At 35.0% G+C, this 16,042-nt stretch overlaps 1 protein-coding gene across 3 annotated transcripts in view; it reads left to right on the forward strand.

Moving 5' to 3' along the window:
- The window catches only part of LOC105215420 (dopamine D2-like receptor), a 238,830-nt gene extending 223,324 nt beyond the window's left edge, over window positions 1-15,506 (forward strand). For 2 of the 3 annotated variants that reach the window (XM_029042357.2, XM_054231257.1), the window contains exons 5-11: window positions 2,936-3,048; window positions 6,846-7,098; window positions 7,256-7,563; window positions 8,622-8,855; window positions 9,138-9,272; window positions 9,724-9,824; window positions 11,966-15,506. In XM_029042357.2, coding sequence (XP_028898190.2) covers window positions 2,936-3,048; window positions 6,846-7,098; window positions 7,256-7,563; window positions 8,622-8,855; window positions 9,138-9,272; window positions 9,724-9,824; window positions 11,966-12,177 — 1,356 coding nt within the window. In that variant the 3' untranslated portion in view covers window positions 12,178-15,506. The remainder of the gene's footprint in view (window positions 1-2,935; window positions 3,049-6,845; window positions 7,099-7,255; window positions 7,564-8,621; window positions 8,856-9,137; window positions 9,273-9,723; window positions 9,825-11,965) is intronic. The other variant, XM_054231258.1, reaches the window with a different exon arrangement.
- Window positions 15,507-16,042: the final 536 nt, after the last annotated feature.

Genomic DNA, 16,042 nt, shown 5'->3' on the forward strand with positions numbered 1-16,042 from the left:
CATTTTTGATCTCTTACAATTCCATAGTACAACCCGAATCTATTGCCACCGCCCTCAGCAGACGATATTTCAGCGTTAATGATACGTAAAAAGCTCTCAAGTGCAGTACGAAGCAATGAGTTTATGACTACCATTTTGCCAGAACGACATTAAAATATACAATAACAACAAGCGTGGTAACAGCATGAAAAAGGCCCAGCAGAGAAATCTAGACAATTTGTATAAAAGCCAGTGGAATTATTTAGTGACTTTAGTAAAAAAAAATAATTTAAATAAAAATTATTCTTTGAGCGATTTGAAAAGCGAAGTAGTCTTCATTTTCTCTTCTAGTAGCCACCACAGCCTCAAATTTTTCCTAAAGGGTGCCTAAGTAGGCAAGCTTAGTTGACGATTGTTCTTTGATAAGAGCTCTGCAGGCATTCAGCTTTCTGCAGCTATCCATAGCACTGACAGTCAGTTTGTCAGCGCACAATAATAGACGGACATTAACAATAAAAATGTGATTCGCAAACGGACTCTCAATGACAAAGCACTGCATTATTTGTTCAGGAGAAATGTGTTTCGCTAAAGCTCTCGTAATTTTCTCAAATGAGTTAAGCTTCCAATGCATAATGAAAAGCATAAAATTATATTTTACTGTTTTTATTGTGCGACCCGTTGATTCCGTCGCCAGAGTCTAAGAAATTGCAAATGGTAAGAAATGAAATTAATGTAGGAGCAAAACATTCTTCTATTGGCATTTGTATTTTCTTGCACACGAATATTTCCTCCATTTACTCTACAAGAAATACTTAGTACAGCCAAAACTTGCCAAAACATTGAGAATTGTGTGGTATTCTTAAAAAAGGCTTTAAAAATTTGTATAATTAAATTAACAAAATTACCAAAACTTCTGTTAACGTTAGCTGAAAGGCTCAATACTTTTTGAGACCCCTATCTCTATTAGAAGTACTGCTGGCCGCCTGCAGTGAGCAAGATGTATGCAAGACCACGATAAGAACATTAAACTTACATGCTGCACACATCTATCACTAAATACTTGCTATAATTTGTTGAATTATCTTTAATAGGGTAATAAATCTTCCATTTAGTATTATTTGTATGTCTAAATACATGGCATTACACTTAAACACGCGCGGACACGCAAATAAACACTTGCAACGATAATATAATTACGCCGTTATCAGGCAAATATGAGGGGTCATTTGACTACATTCACAAGTGAAACCAACAAGTATTCAAACCACATAACCACCATATTGGTTAAGTACAGTACTACCAAGTTTAATTGCACGTCATAAATTGAACACATCCTGATTCAATTAACCGGTGTTCTGTAAATTAAATTGTTGAAATTTTCAGTTATCCCACATGATGTCCTCGTATGTCGTTTGATATTGCTCTAAAATTTAATAACTTAAAATTTATATAATATATCAAATATTTTGAACTCATTGAACTCTAAATTGAACTGAACACTTTTCTAAAAGATTGGCTAGATACTGATATTATTACAACCAGTTGGTTGTTCTGCTTTGCTCCAGAAAAGTTCCTTGGGGACTATGAAAATCTAAACTTTGTCATTTATTGGAAAATATTTGCTAAGCTGTAATTGTATGCAATATATGGAAAACAATTTCGACAAATTACCTCCCTCATCTTCATTTATTGTATACAAAAAAGGAAAAATAAACATCTTAATACAAAAACTTCTGAATTATCATTAATCTGAATTAGGCTATCATCATGTTCACTATTTTCCTCTTTGCATAAAAATAACAACAAAAGTATAATATCTTCCATTGCAAAAAATTCACTTTCACAACTATCCATATCCAGATATTTTATTTTTAAACAACACTGTCAAGAGCATTTGTCTTCTTAACAATTTATCTAGAAAAGAGCTTTTTATTTTTGACACAGAATACGAAATGCATGATAAATTTCATCATCATATATAGTATATGACGGCCAAGGTTAACGGGGATAGGGGTAACTTGGCATCTGTTAGTAGGCAAACAAACGGCACATTCAGCCTTGAAATTACTCCTAAATTGCAAATGAACGAAACACCAGTCGGCAAAATCGCCAAAAATAGCGCTATAACGGAGATTTTCCAAATATTAAAGAAGTCGCTGGAGGTACTACATAGGACTTTAAAAGATCGTGATTGTCGATAAACGTTTTTGGTGGAGCCAGGATTCTGTTAACAGGTGATTTACGCCAGACTCTTCCAATTATTCCTGGATCAACTGTTACTGACGGGCTAATCGCATGCCTAAAGTAATTTAATTTGTGGCGACACATAAAGTATCGCCAATTAACAACTAACAATATCAAATTGCGATTATAGAAGCAGTTGGAAATGGTAGGGTCGCAATTGACACCTCGATGGATTAATAGCATTTCCAACAGATTTCCGTCACTTCATTGACTCGAAAGAGAAGTTTTCCTCACACAAACTTCAAAATGGTAACCATAAATTACTGATTGAATGACCTATATTGGTGGTAAACAAAGATATCGATGATCTTAATGCGACAATTTAGAATTTCGGTCCAAGAGAGTTGACACAGCTACAAACCAGGATGACGTAGTCAATTATCCCAAACTATATAAAATTGCCTGTACTATCACCATTCACTTTGCAATTAAAAGTATTGTGAGTTGTCATCATGCTGCGTAACATAAATCAGCCTCCAGTAATCAATATCGTCACCGAAGCCAAGATTGGACCAACTTAATTTAATGTATACCTTAGCCACAAAAACGTGTGGCCGGGTCTGCTAGTTCTTTATAATTAGAAATATGTTAAATTTTTAAAGTGCACAGAATAGGGCTGTATATCTAAATAAAACCTCTAGGCATGTTTTTATATCGGTAAAATATCAAATTTTTCACACATTTAATAATATAATTATTTATGTTCTTGCAGGTGAATAGAGGACACTGGAACCTACCGGCGTTCATATGTGATTTTTATATAGCTATGGATGTGATATGTTCAACTTCATCGATCTTCAATCTAGTGGCGATATCGATAGATCGGTAAGTGGTATCATGGCAAAAAATATTTCCAACATGTACAAATGTATGTACAGTGGCTCACAGCTTATTTCGTGTGCCCATTTATTAAACAGAAAATGTGTAATATATTTTGGATATATTTTATTAAAAAGAACTTAAATGCTAAATTTTAAAACACATTTATTTTCAATTCCTAGACAAAAATTGATTTTGATATTTTTTCACCGGCTTTTTAAAAGGTTTCTGTATAGCACTTCATTTTTAAAGAGTTGTTTTAACCATCCACGCCCGACAACAGGATTTCATATAATAATATATTGAGAACAAGCACATCGTTGACTAAATTGTGACAAAATAATATTGTACGTAATCCAAAATCGTTGTATGGTTTCAATGGTTGAAATATAAATCTATTATGTCTTATGAAAATCATACTTTTACCACTATAGATATTTGCTGAATTTTTTGAGTCCAATTACTGTTCGAACTCACCAAAAAATGTTCCGTATCAGCATATCTTCTGTCCGATTACTGTAATTAATGCACCAACCCTTTCCGATTAAAAATATTTCAACGTTAAAAACATCGTTTAATAACGGTCCAGGTAAGATTCCCTCATGTTTCCTTAAAAATTGTGCGTAGTTTAGAGCAAGTATTTAGGTTTGTTGATTTGGGAGTTACTATGGACTCTAAACAAAATTTAAACTTCATCATAATACCCAAAAAAGTAAAATGCACTTAACTTTGTTAAACGTTGATCTGAAGATTATAGAGACCCGTAAATTGGTGAGGCCTATGTTGGAGTATGGCTTCGTGTTGTGGAATCATACTTCCTTAATTCATTCGGATACATAATTAAATTATTCATTCAAAAATAATTTTTACTTTTTGCTTTTGGGCAAATGCATTGGGATTATAGGTTAAATCTTCTTTTCTTAATGAAAGAAATCGGATAATAATCACGCCCACCTCCCATACAAAGGTTAGGTTGAAAATCACTAAAAGTGGGTTAACTCACTATCGAAAAACGGCAGCAACACTAAATTTCACATAAGAAATTGCAGATTTTTTTACAAAATGGAAAATGGGCGTGGCGTCGCCCACTTATGGGTCAAAAACCATATCTCAGAAACTACTCGACCGATTTCAATGAAACTTGGTTTGTAATAGTTTCCTTACATCCCAATGAATAGGCCAAATCGCTTCACAACCACGCCTACTTCCTATATACCAGAACTTTGAAGACGATCTGAATCGTTTACATTACATTATATAAAGTAAGCACTAGTGAAGATATCGGTGCAGAACTTTGCACAAATACTATGTTTATAGTGTGGCAGCCTCATTCTAAAATCGCCGAAACTTTTAAGGCCCCATATATCGAATACGAGGACCTCGGTGCTTCTAACCTAATATCATGTTTTCCAACTTTCAATGGACTTTATACAATATATATTACGAATATGTGGGTCAAATTGTGTATTATATAATATAAATAAAGTTAAATAAATAAATTGCGAGAGTATAAAATGTTCGGTTACACCCGAACTTAGCCCTTCCTTACTTGTTACTTTTTGGCTTTGGGCAATTATAGGTTAAATCTTCTTCCATATATCAATCGTGTGATATATGTACACTCTCTAGTTGTAGGGGAATGCTAGACATAATCTTTCTGATAAAACTTCCGAATGGAGTGCATTCCTCTTATCTGATATTAATTTGAATGTCCCTATTCGCTCATCTAGATAATTTGGAGTTAAATGACCCATCCCGCCCTATATGTCATGATTTTAATTCTCACTTTAGCACATTTGATTTATCCGACTCACTCCTTGATATTAAAACAAAACTATTCTATCTTCTCTTATCAAAAATTGAGGAGTTATTGTTGTCATTTTTGCATTAGTCAATAAAATTCAAATGAAATGATTAAATGTCTGAAATGTGAAAAAGTCTATGGTGTTATCTCACTACCAACTTGAAATAAGTGGCTTTAAGTAATATAATCAGATCCATAAATATCAGATATTTTATATATTTCCTTAAAAGTGTGCGCGTTTAACTTTGATTTTTCCCGTTACTACAGAAAGCCTGCACCGAGAAATCGCCTTCGTTCTCACGAATAAATGTCATTAAGCCCTAGGCCTGCCAGCGTGTAGTTACAACAAAGGTGCCGCCATCTCAGCGTCGAGTGTAAGTCGCCTCGTTTGCAATGCTATGCTTTTAGCTACGCAGCATTCACTTTTCACAACGCAGGGTACACAAATTAAATTTGTATTTCATTATGCTATCGTCACTCAAAGGCAGCATGCAAATGTAGTCGTACTGCGTAGTATAGCCGCTTGCAGTACTGCGAAAAAAGAGACACACTAACGCACCTACAGGGGCGCGACGTGGGAGCTCTGCATAAAGATGACAATAACGGTGACTCTAAAGGCAGGCTTACGCACTGCTGAAATCAAGGATCGCAGCGCTTATACATACGTCAGTTGGGCACAACCCCGCTTTTCGCACCCTCGGCACTTTAGTCGGGCACAACAGCTACAGAATTGTGAGAGAAGAGCACTTTATTTCAAATATTCCGCTCCAGCAGTACACACATTCGCATCAGCGAACGCTTGCAAGCTAAATGCCTTCTAGCAAATTGTAATCAATCAAAATTTAATTAAATCCGACGAAAGGGAAACAAAGTGACGAATATATTCATACATATATTTCAAATCACAAACAAGAGCACGAAAAAAGCTGAAAAGGAAATTAAATATATTCTCCATTTTTTTCGCATTCCACTCGGTGACAGCCTGACCCTTAGGATATAGTAACGCATGCACAAGTAGTCCATTTTGTAATTCTGAGGCAAAAATTCACGCATTTGTAATTTTTCACCCGGAAACCACACACGCAGGCACGCATTGTTTGCGCTTTCTTCTTTGTACTTTCGCATGACGATGTGACTTAGTAAAGACGCATAAAGTGCTAAATATTTACGCTTTTGACGAACACGGTATAGTGCGTTTAAGTCCTACGAACATGGACAGTATAATTGTTAAAATTCTCAAATTTTTTTATTTAGTAATTGCCGTACCCGACTAGTGTTTGAAAATACTCGAATCAGACAGAATTTATAATAATATACAGAATTTATACGAAAAGGGAAAGAATGAATCTACCAACAAAATGTCACTTTTTGACGGACAAATGACAAGTGACACATGACGGTGCATATTTGACCTTACTATTTCTAAAAGCATCTCATTCATTTAGCAAAAATTCTTATCTACATCCGACATAGCTTTCTTCGTTGCTGTCTCGATAACATTGTTAAAGTCTTGTAATACATATAAATATATTATATATAATATTATATATAAATATATACCTGTTTGAAAGTAAAGATAGGCTCTGTATAAAATATAGTACTATATAGAAACAGTAATTTCAGGTACGAAATCTCAAATAAACCGGAAAACTCGAAATATGTATTCTGTTATGGATAAAATTTGAGAACTTTGTTTATGATTATAAAAGTCGGCTAAGTAAGTAGGTAGGATTGCAACTCTATTTTTATTTCGGGCTCACAGGCTTTCTCTATGACTAGTACTTCCGTTTAGAAGATTCTAACTATTGGTAGACGGATAGAGAGGATAATAGCAGGTTCATCGGAATATTCCCCCGTGCCTACTCCGCAGTCCCAGATGGTATCTTCCTATATAAGGATAAGGATGTATGAAGCTGGACAGTTGAGAATAAAGTGTCTATATTCTTATGATGATATGACCTAACGATTTCATTAACTCTTTATCTTTATATTATTTCAGATATATAGCTGTGACGCGTCCCATAGAATATGCGAAACACAGAAACAGTCCACGTGTCTGCCTCACCATCCTACTCGCCTGGGCAATATCAGCGGCTATCGGTCTACCCATAGTTATGGGCCTCAACAATACGCCTAATCGAGACCCGGGGCTTTGTGTATTCTATAACAACTTGTTCATACTATGCTCTTCATTAAGCAGTTTCTACATTCCCTGCATAATTATGGTTTTTCTATACTGGAATATCTTCAGGGTAATTCAGTCGAAATTAACTTTTTTAAATAACTATAATTCGCCGTCATACTTTTCATATCTGTACTTAACACACTTTCTAGATTAATTTATGACATTAACATTGTCTCTATTTGTCTTCCCTTTTACATACGTTTGTGCAACTCTTCAAACCAAAGGCACTGAGTATGCGAGCTAAAAAGCAACGCGCCGCACGGCGGCCGCACCTATCGGAGCTGACGGGTGGCAGCGTCATTGAGAATGTGGCACAAACGCGCAGGCTGGCTGAAACGGCGCTGGGCAGCGACAGGCATGCGGTCCGCATAATTCCTGACGAGCCGGCGACAAACACAGCGTCGGGCTCGAACGAGGAGGAGGAGGATCCCGGCGGTGGTGCCATATCACCGGACATCGACGATTGCCATGTCATCGTCAATGACAAATCCACAGAATTTATGCTTGCCACCGTGGTGGAGGAGACTGGCATGTAAGTGTCACAATACGCCAAAAACAACAACACTTCAATAGACACTAGTTAATTACAAGTGCACACACAAAGAGCAGTAGTAACTAATGAAAGAGCGCAAAAAATAAAATTCTATAAAATGTAAAATAAATTACAATGCGTTGGAAAGACAAAGGCTGGATAATTAGTAGTGGATAAATGAAAAACGCGACTGGTTCCTGAGGCCAAAACGTGATTACTAGTAAATTAAAGAGAAATTACGAGTTTGCCACTCGCTTTCATGTGAAAATAAGGGCGTCTGAAATTTGAATAACAAAAAATATTTTCAATTTGTAAAGCAAATGAAATATGACTGATGTTCCGTTATTTTTATTCAAGACGTTTGAATGAAAAATTAGTGACGTCATGAAATAAAAAAATATATTTAAAATTACTATAAAAACTTGACAGTTTGTGTTGTTTAGCAACATTGTCTCAATCCTTATTAGCTTAGTTTTATTAAGTTCACGTCAGATGAATATTACAAGGTGTTCAGAAATAACTACGTAAAAACAGCATTTGGTTTGGATTTTTTTAACACATACTCCTGAAACCAAAATAATATACTCGAAGGAGTAATTCAAAAGAGGCAACTACACCTGTTGACTTCTACAAAGCCTACCGGAACCCATCCCCATAGTAATCCCATACACATTCCTACATACCTCGTTAACTAAAAGCAATCCTCAAGAAGTACGAAGTTTTAATCAAGAAAAGCGGGTTTTGATTGGCAAACAATAATTAAAAAGCAAGCATACCGATGTTGCACATGACATATCCCCAATAAACACAGCCGTTTGAATTCAATAAAGTACATATATAAGTTGAAAATTGTTTCTTATTTTTTAAATTATTTTCATTTCACACACCGCTATCCAACTGGAAATACCACAAACACGCATCGTTGCCACATCCACAATGTCGACATAAATTAAAAATACGTTGGGAAAATATTAAAATGGAAAATCATAAAAATCCAATCGAAATCACAACGCCGCACCGCATTTCACCGCCATCCATGTCCGCTGTCCGCCGCACAGTGTTGTAGCCCAGATCAGCAGTCCGCCACAACTTGTGGTGGCCGATCCAAATGGTAATCATGATTCTGGTTATGCACCCTCAAACGTTGACGATGTCCTTGCAGGCGCAGCCGCCGATTCGTCGCCGCCGGATAGCCCGGAGCCCAGTGGGACGTACAAACGATCCAGTGTGAGTAGCAGTAGACGCAACACCGCCACCGGTGATTCACCCGTCAAACGGGAGCCCTCGCTCAGGTAAGATGCCCACCGGTAACCTCGTCAACGACATACAAATTATTACGCTTTCCACCTAAAATCCCAACCCGTAGTGGTTCCTCATGCGTTCAATCCGCAACTAATAGATTCATATTGAAGTATAAATTACGGCAATACATTTTGTATGGTTTTATTTGAGTTGCGTTGAAGTTTTTAAAATTTATTAGCGATTAAGTTTATGTTTGCATTTTCTCCCAACTTACCTGTAATATTTTTCCGATGCCGGCCATGTATATATGTAAATATATAACGCGCACACAGTGTTGCAATGAAGCCGCTGTCTTTTGTCCGCTGCGGGGTGCAAGAAGCAATGACACTGGCTCGCAACGACTCCACACTCTCGGCAGCGTCGAAAAGCTCATCGCGTAAGGACAAGAAAAATTCACAAGCCTCGAGGTGAGTAGTAGTTGACACTTAGTTCAGTGAAGCAACCATAAAGCACACGCTGGTAAAACACGGTAGCAAGCGATCATACCCAACGTACCAAGGCTGCAGCTGCTGCTGGCCGTTAAGTATTTGGCATGGCCGCTGGCTACCAAGCACTCCATAATTAAAAGTTTTAGCAAGCACACAAGCTGTATTAACACCTTTTTGCATATATTTCCAATTCACCGTCCTTCTGTGTCATACACACGACGGGTATCTCGCAACTCGCTCGATTACATTTTGCTATGTGCAATATTTTATTCGCAACACTTTTTTCTTATTTCTTCATTCCATTGCGCTGCGGTTACTGTCGCCTGCGGCTTCTGCTTTCCACTGTCCACCGACAATTTCGACTGTTGCTGTCCGCACTCGCCGGCCACTGCGCACCGTTTGTTCGGTTATGGAAATTGGCTCGCGGCAGGTTCACGATATACAAAGTTCACAAAGCTTCGAAGAAAAAGCGCGAAAAGTCGTCGGCGAAGAAGGAACAAAAAGCCACCAAAACCCTAGCCATCGTTCTGGGTAAGTACCGATAAGTTGAGCACGAGCACAAATAAGCCAAAGCTAGCCAAGCAACTTTTTAACCGAATGCTGTCACAAGTTGACGTTCAGCTGAATTTAGTTAAGCGGATGTATTGTTGGACTCTGCGTAATTAATTAAAGGTTGCTATGACCGGTATCACAAGACATATTTTAAATAAAACAGTTACACCAAAAAAACAGTTATTGTCCGTTTTCACAAAAGAAGGAACGAATTCAGAATTAGTGTTGGGTTTCATTGCAAACCATACCTTCACGATACTTAAAATATTTTAATTATATCACTATTCAATATTCTTTTTTCTTTGTGTCCAAGAGATCTTCAATTTAGTTCCTACTGTTTAAATCATTGTTCTCAAGGAGACCTTAGCTTAGTTAAAAGTTTCGAAAGATGAAAGTACTTCTGTTACATAAAAAAGTTATGATAAATTAGTGTTGTTGCAATTAAGATTATACTCCTAGTACTTAGACATTGAAGCAAATTAGAAGAGTGTAGGGAGAGATATCCAATTACTCAGAGAAGATTCGCAATACAGCGCATAACGTTGTTTAAAAACCCAATGTCCTCTGAAAGCAATGAATTGAACTTCGCTCAGAGAAAATATAATAAAGTGTGATCCATTTTGAGGTTACCTACTTTTTTAAAGAAAAAACACAGAAAATTCACATTACATGGGGAATGTTTATTATTGTTCGAAAAAAAAACAATTTGGAATTTATTTTTTAAAGATTATCTACCTCACGCGTAATATTTTGCTCCAAGGCCTGAATAGAAGCGATATTGTCTGCATAGACTTTACATATCCCACAGGAAAAAGTCTAACGGTGTGATATCACACTATCTTGGTGGCCAATCGACCGGCCCAAAACTCCATATACCCATTGATTGACGCGATGTGTTGGAAGCGGTGCCGTCTTGTTCTCATCCTCATCATTTTTGAAGAAATCTGAACAGATGACTCCTCCGGCCCACAAACCAAAGTTGGTCCATTTTTATTCTCTTGGTCCATTGGGCCATCACTTTGTGAAATGGTCCATTTTGAATGCAAAACTTTAGGAAATTTATTTTATCAAATAAGTGAACAGGGTTTTTTCACTATCGCTTCAGTAATATTCAGTGGCAGCGTTGCTAATTAGTTTCACAACTGTTCTCGAAGTTGTCGATTATGGTAACACTAAACCACTATGAAATTTGGAAAAAGCTACGCGGTGCGCCACTATAACTGTTGATTGTGAAAAATAATTGGACTTTTTCGTGCATTATAGCAATTTAGTTGTGGAATGGAAATTGAATGGTTAACCAATTTCACCTATGTATTTTAGATGCAGAGACGAAAACAAGGATCCATAAAATTCTGTTGCTTTTCGAAATTTTACTTAGTGATGACTCTCATTACATTTAGTCGGCAAACAATATTAACATAAATTTTTTTTGATAAAATGTATATTTCTTTTGTTTTTGAGCCCGCTCATTTACATGAATAGTGTCACAACTCAAAAAGTGGATTTTTCTGGAGAGCGATCTAAAGTTTACAATTGTCTCTTATTTAGCATATATAGAAAGTACTATACTTTTATTGACTAAATTAGTAAAGTTCTGAGCATAAGTGGACTAAATAGATTTTACTAATGTTGTTTCTTGGGCATAAACGTCCTCCACTTTGAATTATGGTGTTATTTGTGAAAAATAGAAATCAAATTCGCTGGTTCACACGTAATAACATTTTACTCATTAGTTAGACATTTTCCAGTCCTCATGACATTCTTCAATAGCGCTTCTAATTAAGTTTACGTCAGAACAAGCAGAGGGGTTTTAGTTGATTTTGAATTGTAAGATTTATACGCCCTTATTAAATAAGCAGGTGTGTAGATTGGTGATAGATTATCTTTTGACAATATTCTAAGTGCTGATTCGTCTTCCATAAAATTATTGTTACCAATATGGTGTTTTCGCCTATCAGATGAGTTCTTGATTTTAATGGCAAGTTATTTAAGAGGCTTGAGAAATCCACCTTGTCTTTTTGAGAAAAACCTTAGTAAGAGTATTTTATCAATATCAGTCAATATTTCGGGAGAATTTAAACCCGAAATATAATCGAATTCTTTAACCACTTTTCTCGCAGGTGTTTTCTTGGTTTGCTGGGTGCCATTCTTCACGTGCAATGTCGCGGATGCCATCTGTGCCATGCTCGACATTGACTGGCGACCAGGCGTCACCGCCTTCATACTCACCACCTGGTTGGGCTACATCAACAGTTTCGTTAATCCCATCATCTATACGATCTTCAATCCCGAGTTCCGCAAAGCATTCAAGAAAATCATGCACATGGGGTGATTAACATCATCGCTGATCGGAACAGTAAACGCGAGGGTAAGATGTAACGAGCACAAATACTTTTTGATAATAGCAATGGCACAAGCGTGCAACATGTATCTTCGTAATAATAGCAATAACAACAAATATAATAACATTCGCATTGCTCGTAGCTACTTCGCGATTTTATAGACGACAACAAGCCACGCATGTAACAAAAATAACAACAAAAACTTTTAAATATAGACACATGTAATAATTATAATAACCTTAGAGTAACGGTAGTAAAAAGTTAAGAGCGCCAAATGAAATTGCAAACTTTTGCGCCATCTTAATTGCTGCCTACATTTACTAAATCGATAAGAATATAAATATGAAACTGAAAATATTTATATGTACAGCTGAGAACTTAGTAAGTGTAGTGCCTCTAGCTGTAAAGAGAAATATCATTGAGTAATTGTGGACCATTGTGCATAATTGTATGTATGTACATATATAAAAGTCTCTTCCGCTTAACTTTAACGTAATTAGTTTGTAAATATATCTAAATGATAATAAATTTCACAATATGGCATATATAGAGCGAAAGAGTGAGAGAATAAAGCAATCGCAAACAAATCAGTTCTAGAGTTTATCCTGAATGTGTATAAAAAATTGTTAATTTTTTAAATTTTTTGAAAAAAGAATATTCCCTCTTCAATTACGTTATGAAAAAAATTATTTGTGGTAAGATACAAATTAAAACATCGCATACAATTTCAAACATAAGTAGATTTAATTGGTTCAGTCAGGTTTTGGCTTTCAAATGGCGCTTAGATAATTTGCTAATTGACTCAATTAAGGCGCAGTATAAAACGCTTTGACACCAATTACTATTCTTATGCATATATTATTCTTGAACAATAAATTATAATGTAGCAGAAAATAATAACTCTTCATATCAAGCGTGGGTATTCAAATTACAAAGTATATAGATATATATATTATTTGTACTTCTTTTTGAGAGCTTTAGCAATCATTTTGCTTAGTATATTCTGCCATATTGTATATAGTACTCATATATGCATTAACATACATATAACCGACATGAAATTGCTTTCCCTACTTAGCGCTATAGTATTAAGAAGAAACGTTATTTTCCAAAAGAGTAATACACCAAGAGGGCATAAGCACATAAGTAAGTACTTAAGAGTTAGGTAATCAAATTTCACAAGCTAGTAAACACTATAAATATCGAGCCAGATTTCTAGTCTCATTTAAATTTCTCATTCAAGTCGAACATATCACCAGACCAACTAACAATGAATTTCGTATAAACTCGAATACAAACCAACGATTGTTTCACATATCTAGAAAACGGGCGATGCTTTGAACAATAAAAAACAATTATCGAAATGAAATTTTGTAAAATCGGTTTTCTAAATGGCTTGTAAATTTTTAATATAGCACTAAATAGGCTTTAATTCTTAACTGCAGCAGGAAAGCGCTGGTTTTCAAAACAGCACTAGTTAAGTGTAATAAATGAAAATTATGAAAACATAGAAAATGCGAAACCACAAAAAGAAGTCCCTTCAAAGCGTTTCGTATCTCTAGTTAGAGAAAAACTCGCTTTATATCTCCGAAAGACATTGCCAGATTTTCAAAAACCATGAAAAATCTGCCACTCTTTCGGAGCATTAAAATGACAAAGCAAAAATGAGCCCCACTACGAGACATTTGCGGCCATTTCTTTGCGCGGTTTCATAATTGAGTATTGAATTATGAATAATTGAAAAACTCGTAATGAAAGCAATTAGCAGAACTTAGCTACTTAATAAGGCCGACTAAGTGCAAAATCTATATATCATAACAGATGGAATTAAATTAGTTGAGTTAACAATGAATGAAGCAACAATTAATCTAAATGAATAATCAAAACTCATAAAATTATCAGGGTACTCAACTAAATCAAATCAAATAAACGTAATTAACAAATTAACCGTTAAACTAAGTGTAAATATAGTTAAGTTGAAATTAACAAAGAGTTAGAAAGAGTTAGAGTATCGAATAAAAGATGTACAGTTAATTGGTAAGTGTGTATGTAGCTAATTCCAATGCCGCTACAAAAGGCAAACATAGAATTTGTTCAGTTTTAATGACCGTCCTCTTAATTGTTTCTATGCGACAAATAATTAATTATACACAAACAACAAATACATATATAGTATATAGTATATACTCAATGCAACTAAATACTAAATGAAGTTGTCTAACTATAAGAAAGCCAGAAATCTCGTTTGAGAAAATGTAATAAAAAAACAATAACTGCAATGAAAGTGTAGAGGCGAGAGAGTAGCGTGTAAAATGCTCAACACTTTTGTACTTTCCTATAATTTTGTTACGCGATTGCATAAATCAATTTACGGTATTTGTGTTTAGACTTACAACTACTTAGACATACAGAGTTATTAGCGTATTTTGCATATGCAAATGTAAGCACTAAAGTGACAAAATAGTTAATCGATTAACTCTAAATAGACTTAAGGCCCACACCCAGTTACGTACCTTGCAAACACACACACACACAAACACTGTGTGCGTGTATGTAAATACAACTGCATTTGAGCTCATTACAAGTACATATATGTATATAGAGACCTACATACATTCTTATCTATATATATATATATATATGCATACATATAAGAAATGTGCATTGCGGTGAGTAGCATAAATTCTTCCAAAAGAGACGCTTATTAAATTTAAATATGTTAATTGATTGTAATTAATTATTAAATTATGTATATTTAACACAAATATAAACTCATTTAACATATGTATGTGTGTGTAGTTGAGTTGTGTTTGTGCGCAACTTTTTCCAATGATTAAGTGCTGTTTTACTCGAATTACACAAACAATTACAGAAAAACATGAAAAAAATGAAATGAAAAATTATTTCGCTTCACACACACACATAAAACACAACAAAGAAGGCTTTATAACACACATACAGGCAGACATATACACAGCCAGGCGCGTTTTTCCTTACTCGCTTAATATATATGATGGTATGGCACGCGATTTTGACTGTCTCATACACACCTAAAACACAAACACAACATACATATGTACAATGTATATTCATAATAGTAGAATCGTTGAAACAAAAACTACAAAGTATGTTTTAAGCAAAATGAGCGCAGGGTATTAGAAATATTATTGTTTATAAATAAGTTTGAATTTGTTAAAAAAAATACAAAAACAAAATACAACATGTTGCAATGCTATGTTAAGGATTCTGAAATATTTATTAAGTAACAATGGTATGGAATATTGTAATCCCATTAATAAATTTAAATTCATTATCAAAAAAGGAATCACATAAGAGTGAATAAAAAAACCAAATCAAATATTAATTCAATTTCGTGTTTCAATAATTTGGATTCATCGATTGTACTATGTATGTAAGTATGAGCACAACATACAGCTGAAAATTATCCCTGGAGTATGGCCGGTAATGTGAGCATGAATTTATAAACTATACTCGTATGTATTGTAAATGAAGCCGCCTTCAATGTCTTGGAACTAATAATGACCTAGAGTCTATATTAAAATAAAAATCTTTACTAAAACAACTAAGGAAGGGCTAAGTTCGGGTGTAACCGAACATTTTTTTTCGCAATTCATTTATTTAACTTTATTTATATTATATAATAAACAATTTGACCCACATATTCGTCATATATATTGTAAAAAGTCCATTGAAAGTTGGAAACCATAATATTAGGTTAGAAGCACCGAGGTCCCCGTGTTCGATATATGGGACCTTAAAAACCTATGGTCCGATTTCGGCGATTTTTAGAATGGGGCTGCCACACTATAAAGATAGTATTTGTGCAAAGTTCTG

This window comes from Zeugodacus cucurbitae, chromosome 5 (genome assembly GCF_028554725.1).
Source record: "Zeugodacus cucurbitae isolate PBARC_wt_2022May chromosome 5, idZeuCucr1.2, whole genome shotgun sequence".
NCBI classification, from domain to species: domain Eukaryota; kingdom Metazoa; phylum Arthropoda; class Insecta; order Diptera; family Tephritidae; genus Zeugodacus; species Zeugodacus cucurbitae.